This window comes from Nerophis ophidion, linkage group LG22 (genome assembly GCF_033978795.1).
Source record: "Nerophis ophidion isolate RoL-2023_Sa linkage group LG22, RoL_Noph_v1.0, whole genome shotgun sequence".
NCBI lineage: Eukaryota > Metazoa > Chordata > Actinopteri > Syngnathiformes > Syngnathidae > Nerophis > Nerophis ophidion.
Genome location: NC_084632.1, coordinates 6,580,134 through 6,592,208, shown reverse-complemented (window position 1 = coordinate 6,592,208; position 12,075 = coordinate 6,580,134). Strand labels below are relative to the sequence as shown.

Sequence of the window (12,075 nt, the reverse complement as noted above, 5' to 3'; positions counted from 1 at the left end):
ATTTTTTTTTGCATATATTTTATTTCATTTCGCACTTTTTAAATGGAATTAATTTGTGTTTATATGTAATAATTGACATATATTTGTATCATATTCACACACTATTTTTTAGATGGTATTAATTATGAGTTATTCTCTGATGTGGACGCCTTAGAGTCTGCCTTTTTCTCTCAAATCGTCGGTGCCATGTTCGGTTTTCTTATTATGTGTCAGAGTCAGTTTTTGGTGAACCCCAAAAAGCAGAGATGGAGGCAGGCATTGAATAAGAAAACATGATTTAATTCAAACTAAACAAGAACAAACAAAAGGGGTACAACAAAAAGCGCGCACAAGGCGGATCACAAAACAAAAGGAGCTTAGCATGGAAGCTAGCATAAACAAAACAGGGAACAGAAGTCGTTACGTGTTGTAAAAAGACAAAATAGGAAATAAAAAGTAAGCTACAAACATCTAACGAATTATATCTTACCGCTACGTTGTAACAGCACGACCCGACAGGAGCGACAATACAGAAGCGACATGCAATACGTGACGTCAACAAATCAAAAATCCAGCACTGACTATAAGACAAAGCAGGTACAAAAAAGAGTGGGCTGATTGACACCAGGTGTGGCCAGGTGCCAATCAGCCGCAGATGAAGGGAAACAAAGCACTCAGGGAAACAAATAGGAAGCTGAACCAAAATCAAAGTGCTGACAGGAACTAAGGACATAAAATACTAAACACAGAGAGAAAAAACTAAAACACAAACAGTCAGTGGCAAGCCTGACATTATGGGCCTGCTGCAATACAACCGGCCCATATTCTTATTGTCAATATCGCTGTGTGCGTTTGTGTTTTCTTCTCTTAATTACCTTTTCCGATTTGTCCACAGGCTAATTCTCCGATGATTGTTTGATTGAAACTTTTATTATTAGATTGCACAGTACAGTACATATTCCGTACAATTAATCACTAAATGGTAACACCCCAATAAGTTTTTCAACTTGTTTAAGTCGGGGTCCACGTTAATCAGTTCGTTCATTTGTACGTCTGCTGTTTTTTCACAGGCGCTCCACAACCAATGTAAGGAGACCAAGAGGCTGGACCAAGGCCGGGAGTCTGGTTGCCATGAATACGTCATCCACAACGGCGCCTGTATTCCTGAGTGTCCTTCTGGATTTACCACTATAAACTCCTCCATGTATGTCGGACACACACACACACACACACCATTAACAACATTGGCGCCTTATGGATAGCAGCACAAGATCAGGTTCTTCTTTATTTATCATAGACCGGAACATATCCGTATCAGATCATAGTACTCTGAAGTGGAACTATGAAATTCCAGACCTGAAAGTTGTAAAATGGTTAGTCCTAGGGATAAAAACTGTATCAAGATATATGGGGGTTTTGTATCGGTCAATCCAGGTAATTACTGAGATTTTATGATTCCTATTAAAGGCCTACGGAAATTAGATGTTCTTATTTAAACGGGGATAGCAGGTCCATTCTATGTGTCATACTTGATCATTTCGCGATATTGCTATATTTTTGCTGGAAGGATTTAGTAGAGAACATCGACGATAAAGTTCGCTAATAAAAAAAGCCTCGCCTGTACCGGAAGTAGCAGACGATGTGCGCGTGACGTCACGGCTTGTGAAACTCCTCACATCCTCACATTGTTTACAATCATGGCCACCAGCAGTAAGAGCAATTCGGACCGAGAAAGCGACAATTTCCCCACGAAGATGAAAGATTCGTGGATGAGGAAAGTTAGAGTGAAGCACTAAAAAAAAAAGACAAGGCGGCGGCAGTGGGAAAATTTCAGATGTAATTAAACACATTTTCTAGGATAATTCTGGAAAATCCCTTATCTGCTTATTGTGTTAATAGTATTTTAGTGAGATTATAAAGTCCTACCTGAAAGTCGGATGGCTGCGGTGAACGCCAGTGTCTTTGAGAGAAGCCGAGGAGCCTAGATCACAGCTTCCTTTTTGAGCTGCAGGAGGAGGTCGCGTAATCCACTGACGTCTCCGGTAAGAGCCGACTTAATATCACAATTTGACGTAGAGAAACATGGTCGCTTAAACGCTCCATGTTAAGCTTCACAACAAACAAAGAAACGCCGGCTGTGTTTCGGTACTAAAGGCAACTACAATCCACCGCTTTCCACCAACAGCATTCTTCTTTGACGTCTCCATTATTAATTGAACAAATTGCAAAAGATTCAGCAACACAGACGTCCAAAATACTGTGTAATCATGCGATGACAAGAGATGACTTTTAGCCGTGTGTGATGCTGGGCTAATATGTCCCCTCCAACCAATAACGTCACAAACACGCGTCATCATTCTGTGATGTTTTCAACTGGAAACTCCACGCGAAATTTAAAATTGCAATTTAGTGAACTAAAAAGGCCGTATTGGCATGTGTTGCAATGTTAAGATTTCATCAGGTCCATTCTATGTGTCATACTTGATCATTTCGCCATATTGCCATATTTTTGTTGAAAGGATTTAGTAGAGAACATCGAGGATAAAGTTTGCAACTTTTGGTCGCTAATAAAAAAGCCTTGCCTGTACCGGAAGTAGCAGACGATGTGCGCGTGACGTCACGGGTTGTGGAGCTCCTCACATCTGAACATTGTTTATAATCATGGCCACCAGCAGCAAGAGCGGTTCAGACCGAGAAAGCGACGATTCCCCCATTAATTTGAGCGAGGATGAAAGATTTGTGGATGAGGAAAGTGAGAGTGAAGGACTAGAAAGAAAAAAAAGACTACACAGTGGGAGCGATTCAGATGTTATTAGACAAATTTACTGGGATAATTCTGGAAAATCCCTTATTTACTTATTGTGTTTTAGTGAGATTATATGGTCGTACCTGTACAACCTGAAGGTCGGCCCCGCACCTTTCTTCAGCACAAGTCGACAAGTGGTGGCGATGCCCATCTCTGCCCTTCGCAAGGGACCCCCTTTGAAACAGGATCTTTCGAAATGATCGCTGCATAATACACTGTACTTTGTGTGTGTGGTCCAATCCAACCGTGTTCGTTTGACCTCTCTGTTCCTTAGTAAAGCTTCACCATCATCTTTCGGGAATGTAAACAATGAAACACCGGCTGTGTTTGTTTTGCTAAAGCCGGCCGCAATACACCGTTTCCCACCTACATCTTTCTTCTTTGACGTCTCCATTATTCATTGAACAAATTGCAAAAGATTCAGCACACAAATGTCCAGAATACTGTGGAATTTCACGATGAAAAGAGACAACTTATAGCTGGGAACGGTGCTGGAATTGCAATTTAGTAAACTAAACCGGCCGTTTTGAAATATAAACTATCAGACTGCATGGTCGGTAGTAGTGGCTTTCAGTAGGCCTTTAAAATGTAACACTTAGCTTGTGTGCTAACGATGGCATGCTAAAAGTTAGCCTGTCTCACATATCGAGTAACACGGCTGTAAGGTGTATGGCTGTGGAAGTAAATAATAAAGTGAAAAAAAAACAGCAAAAGAAAAGTTGCATGCTAATATTAGCTTGCTAGCATGCTAAAGTTTGCATGCCAACAGTTAAAAAGTGTCACGTACCAAGTTATTTGACTCTGTGGTAAACGCATAATTACACAGTAATTTGGACATCTGTGTTGCTTAATCTTTTGCAATTTGTTCAATTAATAATGGAGACGTCAAAGAAGAATGCTGTTGGTGGAAAGCGGTGGATTGCAGCTGTCTTTAGCACCCGAGACACAGCCGGTGTTTCTTTGTTGTGAAGCTTTAACACAGAGCGGTCAAGCGGACATGTTTAACTACGTCAACCAGCAAGTTTTTGGATGGGAAAATTGTGCTATTAATTCAGCTCTTACCGGAGACTTCAGTGGATTATGGGACCTCCTCCTGTAGCCGTCAAAAAGGCAGCTGTGATCTTGGCTCCTCCATTGGCTTCTCTCTGAGACACTGGCGTTCACCGCAGCCATCTGACTTTCAGGTATGACTTTATAAGTGAGGCGGTATAGCTCGGTTGGTAGAACGGCCGTGCCAGCAACTTGAGGGTTGCAGGTTCGATCCCAGCTTGCACCATCCTAGTCACTGCCGTTGTATCCTTGGGCAAGACACTTTACCCACCTGCTCCCAGTGCCACCCACACTGGTTTAAATGTAACTTAGATATTGGGTTTCACAATGTAAAAAAAGCACTTTGAGTCACTTGAGAAAAGCGCTATATAAATATAATTCACTTCACTTCACTATAATGTCACTAAAACACTATTAAAACAATAAGCAAATAAGGGATTTTCCAGAATTATCCTAGTAAATGTGTCTAATTACATCTGAAACGCTACCACTGCCGCCGCCCGGAGCCGTCGCTTTTTATTTTTTTGATTTTTTTTTAGTGAAGTGAATTATATTTACATAGCGCTTTTTCCTCAAGTGACTCAAAGCGCTTTACATAGTGAAACCCAATATCTAAGTTACAATTAAACCAGTGTGGGTGGCACTGGGAGCAGGTGGGTAAAGTGTCTTGCCCCAGGACACAACGGCATTGACAAGGATAGCGGAAGCGGGGATCAAACCTGCAGCCCTCAAGTTGCTGGCACGGCCGCTCTACCAAATGAGCTATATCGCCTATGCCTCACTCTAACTTTCCTCATCCACGAATCTTTCATCCTCACTCAAATTAATGGGGAAATCGTCGCTTTCTCGGTCCGAATAGCTCTTGCTGCTGGTGGCTCACATTATAAACAATGTTCAGATGTGAGGACCCCTCACACCGGTGACGTCATCATCTGCCACTTCCGGTACAGGCCTTTTTTCTTTTCTTTTTCTAGTCCTTCACTCTAACTTTCCTCATCCACAAATCTTTCATCCTCGCTCAAATTAATGGGGAAATCGTCGCTTTCTCAATCCGAATAGCGCTTGCTGCTGGAGGCTATGATTCTAAACAATGTTCGGATGTGAGGAGCTCCACAACCCGTGACATCACGCGCACATCGTCTGCTACTTCCGGTACAGGCAAGGCTTTTTTATTAGCGACCAAAAGTTGCGAACTTTATCGTCGATGTTCTCTACTAAATCCTTTCAGCAAAAATATGGCAATATCGCCAAATGATCAAGTATGAATGGACCTGCTATCCCCGTTTAAATAAGAACATCTCATTTCAGTCGGCCTTTAAAAGGGTATGTACCCAATCAATTGGCCCTTTTTTTATTTTTTAAATATGTGAATAGTGTCACCACGGTAACACAAAATGTTGCCTACTTAAAGTATCGGCGTAGGCGCGAGTGAGACCTTTCCAACGGTATAACACATGTGGGGGTTCAATTGATAACAAGGGAAACGTGCGCAACTATAATAATAAAAGTTGCAGTATGAGGAATAATATTATGGGCCTGCTTGCATTGGAGACGTCAAAGAAGAATGCTGTTGGTGGAAAGCGGGTGGATTGCAGCTGCCTTTAGCACCCGAAACGCAGCCGGTGTTTCTTTGTTTGTTGTGAAGCCTGCTTGCATTGCAGCGGGCCCATAATAATCCCCTCAGCTATCACGGCAGAAAGGGAATGTCTGCTTTCTGTTGCTTCACAACTTCCGTTTTTTTTTCCCGGCAAAGACAAATAATTATACCATTATTGATATCAGTCGATATATATTGATATTGTTTTATCCACGAATGGTCCGATCTCAACCACCTAATGATTACGACTGACCTAGCATTAGCATTCGTAGCCACTGGCCAAGTATTGCTTTCTTTATAAGCTGGTCTGGGTTCTAAATTCATGCCAGGCTCACTTTGCTGCCAACAAGTGATTAATTTCCTGTTTGAAAGATTACTCAGTGACTTGGAATCTGTTCCGTTAGGCGGCTTAAGTGTGATTATTTCATGTGAAGCTAAACTATTACAAATTGTTGTTTTTGTATATTGAATCAAGTGTCAAATGTGGCGTTCTAGTCTTATTAAATGTGGATACAAGTCAACAGCAAAGGTGGGTAGTAACGCGCTACATTTACTCCGTTACATCCACTTGAGTAACTTTTGGGATAAATTGTACTTCTACGAGTAGTTTTTATGCAACATACTTTTACTTTTACTTGAGTATATTTATAGAGAAGAAATGCTACTTTTACTCCGCTCCATTTATCTACAATCAGCTCGTTACTTTTTTTTTTATCGATCTCTTAATGCACGCTTTGTTTGTTTTGATTTTGTCAGACACGCATTCAAAGTAGAATCTACACATGCCTGCGTTTCACCAATCAAATGCAGTCACTGGTGACGTTGGACCAATCAAACAGAGCCAGGCGGTCACGTGACCGTCACACGTCGAATCCGACCTTAAAAAAGTTGAAAAACTTATTGGGGTGTTACCATTTAGTGGTCAATTGTGCGGAAAAGTACTGTACTGTGCAATCTATTAATAAAAGTTTCAATCAATCAATCAAAAGTGTAAAGGAAAAAAGACACTTTTTATTTCAACCGTACTTCCCGTCAAAAGCCTAAAGGCTGATCGCACAGTTCCTGTCTTCACAATAAAAGCGGCGCTCCATCGCGCCTGCGCTAACAAAATAAGAGTCTCCCAAAGCCAGCGCAAAGAAGCGACTAAGCTACAGAGTTTGCCGCCAATGTATTTCTTGTAAAGTGTATAAAAACGAATATGGAAGCTGGACAAATAAGATGCCAAAAACCAACGACTTTCATGTGGTATTAGACAGAAAAGAGGAACTTTTTTTCTCCTCCATTTGAAAACGTGGACGTTATCAGCACTATACTGTCTGATTCCAATCAATGCAAGTCATCAGAATCAGGTAATACACCAACTTATATTCTTGTCTTCATGAAAGATAGGAATCTATATGTTAAACATGCATGTCTATTCATTAAAACACCTTTAACATGTCAACAAAAACGGCAAAATGAATAACTATAAATTATATATATATGTGTGTATATATATATGAGGTAGATCACCTCGACTTGTTCATTTATTAAGTAATTGATAAACGTTGAAAAACTTATTGGGGTGTTACCATTTAGTGGTCAATTGTACGGAATATGTACTGTACTGTGCAATCTACTAATACAAGTTTTAATCAATCAATCAATGAATGCCTACTGAGCCTATGGTGCTGTTAAGTTATTGTGGCTCAATTTGCCTTTTTTTTTTTTATTTTGATGTGTTATTATTTAATATATATTATTGTTTTAGTTGCTTAAGAGATATTCCTGGCTATGAATTTGCTCATTGCTATTTTTATGTTTTTGTGCATTATTTGTTGCCGTAATCAGGTTACTCATCAGTTACTCAGTACTTGAGTAGTTTTTTCACAACATACTTTTTACTTTTACTCAAGTAAATATTTGGGTGACTACTCCTTACTTTTACTTGAGTAATACATCTCTAAAGTAACAGTACTCTTACTTGAGTACAGTTTCTGGCTACTCTACCCACCTCTGGTCAACACTTACCAAGGCGCCACTCTTCCAAAATGCTCCAGCTTGATGCAATCACATCGACATTCAACTGGGGTGAGTTTTTCCTTGCCCTGTACCGCGGATGTCGTTGTGGCTTGTGCAGCCCTTTGAGACACTTGAGATTTAGTGGCCTACTGAAATGAGATTTTCTCATTTAAACGGGGATAGCAGGTCCATTCTACGTGTCATACTTGATCATTTCGCGATATTGCCATATTTTTGCTGAAAGGATTTAGTAGAGAACATCGACGATAAAGTTCACAACTTTTATTTGCTATTAAAAAAGCCTTGCCTGTACCGGAAGTAGCAGACGATGTGCGCGTGACGTCACGGGTTGTGGAGCTCCTCACATCCTCACATTGTTTATAATCATGGCCACCAGCAGCTAGAGCGATTCGGACTGAGAAAGCGACGATTTCCCCATTAATTTGGGCGAGGATGAAAGATTTGTGGATGAGGAAAGTTAGAGTGAAGGACTAGAAAAAAAAAGAAAAAAAGGCGACGGCTCCAGGCGGCGGCAGTGGGAGCGTTTCAGATGTAATTAGACACATTTACTAGGATAATTCTGGAAAATCCCTTATCTGCTTATTGTGTTAATAGTATTTTAGTGAGATTATAAAGTCATACCTGAAAGTCGGATGGCTGCAGTGAACGCCAGTGTCTCAGAGAGAAGCCGAGGAGCCAAGCTCACAGATGCCTTTTTGAGCTGCAGGAGGAGGTCGCGTAATCCACTGAAGTCTCCGGTAAGAGCCGACTTAATATCACAATTTTCTCATCCAAAAACTTGCTGGTTGACGTAGAGAACCGTGTTGGCTTGACCGCTCTGTGTTAAAACTTCACAACAAACAAAGAAACACCGGCTGTGTTTCGGCTGCTAAAGGCAGCTGCAATCCACCGCTTTCCACCAACAGCATTCTTCTTTGACGTCTCCATTATTAATTGAACAAATTGCAAAAGATTCAGCAACACAGATGTCCAAATTACTGTGTAATTATGCGATGAAAAGAGACGACTTTTAGCCGTGAGTGGTGCTACCAATTAGCATGTTGGCCTGATCGCGTCAAGTAACAAAAAATGTGAGCAAAATGAGCTAAAAAAAACAAACATGCTAACAGTACTATGCTAACATTATAACGATAGTATGCTTATAGCTAGCATTATGGAATTACCAATATATGACACTATAGATCAGGGGTCACCAACTTTTTTGAAAGCAAGAGCTACTTCTTGGGTACTGATTAATGCGATGGGCTACCAGTTTGATACACACTTAAATAAATTGCCAGAAATAGGCAATTTGCTCAATTTACCTTTGATAAATAAATCTATATATTAAAAAAAGATGGGTATTTCTGTCTGTCATTCCGTTGTACATTTTTTTCCCTTTACGGAAGGTTTTTTGTAGAGAATAAATGATGAAAAAAAACACTTAATTGAACAGTTTAAAAGAGGAGAAAACACGGAAAAAAGGATAATAAAATTTTGAAACAGTTTATCTTCAATTTCGACTCTTTAAAATTCAAAATTCAACCAAAAAAAATTAATAGAAAAACTAGCTAATTCAAATCTTTTTGAAAATAAATAAAGAATTTATGAAACATCATTAGTCATTTTTCTTGATTAAGATTAATTTTAGAATTTTGATGACATGTTTTAAATAGGTTAAAATCCAATCTGCACTTTGTTAGAATATATAACAAATTGGACCAAGCTATATTTCTAACAAAAACAAGTCATTATTTCTTCTAGATTTTCCAGAACAAAAATTTTCAAAGAAATTCAAAAGACTTTAAAATAATATTTAAATTGGATTCTACAGATTTTCTAGATTTGCCAGAATTTTAGTTTTTTAATTTTAATCATAATAAGTTTGAAGAAATATTTCACAAATATTCTTAGTCGAAAAAACAGAAGCTAAAATGAAGAATTAAATTAAAATGTATTTATTGTTGTTTACAATAATAATAATTTTAAAAAAAATACTTGAACATTGATTTAAATTGTCAGGAAAGAAGAGGAAGGAATTCAAAAGCTAAAAAGGTATATGTGTTTAAAAATCTCAAAATCATTTTTAAGGTTGCATTTTTTCTCTAAAATTTTCTTTCTGAAAGTTATAAGAAGCAAAGTAAAATAATAACTGAATTTATTTAAACAAGTGAAGACCAAGTCTTTAAAATATTTTCTTGGATTTTCTAATTCTATTTGAGTTTTGTCTCTCTTAGAATTAAAAATGTCCAGCAAAGCGAGACCAGCTTGCTAGTAAATAAATAAAATGTAAAAAATAGAGGCAGCTCACTGGTAAGTGCTGCTATTTGAGCTATTTTTAGAACAGACTCATCTGGTCCTTACGGGCGACCGTGTTGGTGACACCTGTTATAGACTGTATCTCTGTTGAGAGTTGATTCTGACTTGACCCTTTGTATCGATATTTTCTATTACATTCTTCCCTTGAATCAGGGCTCACCTGGGAATCGGTACTGTATCGCTTCAAATGTGAATGGTACCCAACGTTTCCCCGTCCGCGTTATTTGTTTGTGTGAGCTCTCAGTACAACCCGTGGAAATGAGAAGGACATTTCACCTCGATAATGGCTTTATCTCGCACGTATCATGTGCGGACACTTTCCCTGCGGGGACTATCAGCACCCCAAGAGAACATCGCATTAAGGGTCAATACGGGGAGGGGCTTTCGTGCGCACAGTAGGTGGTAAACGCCGACGTTTTGTCTCCACAATCCAAATAACAGCTTGTCAGGTTCAAACACCGAACTATCTATTAAACAAAGACAAGAAGCAAGAGTCAAACAGAGACTGGATTCAGTTTAGCTCATGAGGGGAGTGCATGACTCTGTACATTTGTAGGTACAGATTAAAGGGTTCCCTGACCTCTCCCTTTATTTGGGCTTTTCCTGATTACAGCTGCTTCTAAGGGGAGGTGGTCATAAATATCTGCTGCGCTGGGTCGTAAACAGTTCAAACAAAAAGGTGCTTGGAGCGGTGTCGGGTTTGCCCCCTCTCTGCTTTGTAGATTTCGGGTCTTCCTTTGGCTGTCCAATAGGGCAAAGAAACCGACACCACCTTGTCGCATCCCATCGCACACATTGGAGGTTTACAAGCGGTAGGCTTTTTGCTTGATAAGATCAAAGACAGCTTTTGTCTTTGATCTTATCAAGCATCCCTGACCTCTCCCTTTATTTGGGCTTTTCCTGATTACAGCTGCTTCTAAGGGGAGGTGGTCATAAACATCTGCTGCGCTTGGTCGTAAACATTTCAAACAAAAAAGGTGCTTGGAGCGGTGTCGGGTTTGCCCCCTCTCTGCTTTGTAAATTTTGGGTCACAATAAGGTCTTCCTTTGGCTGTCCAATAGGGCAAAGAAACCGACACCACTTTGTCGCATCCCATCGCAAATAGTGGAGGTTTACAAACGTTAGGGCTTTTGCTTGATAAGATCAAAGACAGCTTTTGTCTTCTCGCAGGGAATCTGAACTCATGGGAAAACAAGTTGTATGATAACTTCTATACAATTATTCTGACACATGTTCTATCTACACTTCTGTTAAATTGTAATAATCACTTTTTCTTCTCTTCTTTGATACTTTACATTAGCTTTAAGTGATACTACAAATGGTATCAATCCAACACCAAGTAGTTACCGGATCATACTCTGTGTTTGGGCGGTATAGCTCGGTTGGTAGAGCGGCCGTGCCAGCAACTTGAGGGTTCCAGGTTCGATCCCCGCTTCCGCCATCCTAGTCACTGCCGTTGTGTCCTTGGGCAAGACACTTTACCCACCTGCTCCCAGTGCCACCCACACTGGTTTAAATGTAACTTAGATATTGGGTTTCACTATGTAAAGGGCTTTGAGTCACTAGAGAAAAAGCGCTATATAAATATAATTCACTTCAGTACATTGGTCATATTTAAAGTTGAACTGTGTACAACTTTTTTTGCAGGCTAGCTACTTGTCAATTGACCAAATCAAGGGGATCAAACTCATTAATATATGTCATTTATGTTTATTTATTTATGAAAGAGACGTTTTTGTTAACAAGTTAAATGTTTTTAATGATAATACAAGCATGTGTAACACATATAGAGTCTTTTCTTTCATGAAGACAAGAATAAAAGTTGGTGTATTACCTGATTCTGATGACTTGCATTGATTGGAATCAGACAGCGGTGCTGATAACGCCCACATTTTTAAATGGAGAAGCAAAAAAGTCCTCTTTTTGGTACGAAACCACATGAAAGTGGTTGGTTTTTGGCATCTAATTCATCCAGCTTCCTTACACTTTACAAGAAAAACATTGGCGGAATATTCCGTAGCTCGTTTGATTGACATTCACGGCACCCGAAGGTCTTGTGAGATGACGCTGGCTGCTGCCAGTTCATTATTAAGAAAAAAATGACAGAGAGGAAGGCGAGAAACACTTTTTATTTCAACAGACTCTCGCGCCGTACCTGCTGTCAAAACTCTAAATGCCGACTGCACATTTCCTGTCTTCACAATAAAAGCCCTGCTTCACGCTGCCTGCGCTAACAAAATAAGAGTCTCGGAAAGCTGGCGTGCAAGAGCGATCTTGGTGAAGATTGATGATCGCTAATTTTTAGGTTTATTTTTTTAAAGGG

The 12,075-nt window shown here is 39.7% G+C and overlaps 1 protein-coding gene across 2 annotated transcripts in view; it reads left to right on the top strand.

Moving 5' to 3' along the window:
- The window catches only part of LOC133540496 (insulin receptor-like), a 243,381-nt gene that overhangs the window by 172,539 nt on the left and 58,767 nt on the right, over positions 1 to 12,075 (top strand). For both annotated transcript variants that reach the window (XM_061883133.1, XM_061883134.1), the window contains one exon: positions 1,050 to 1,183. In XM_061883133.1, the coding sequence (XP_061739117.1) occupies positions 1,050 to 1,183 (134 nt within the window). The remainder of the gene's footprint in view (positions 1 to 1,049; positions 1,184 to 12,075) is intronic.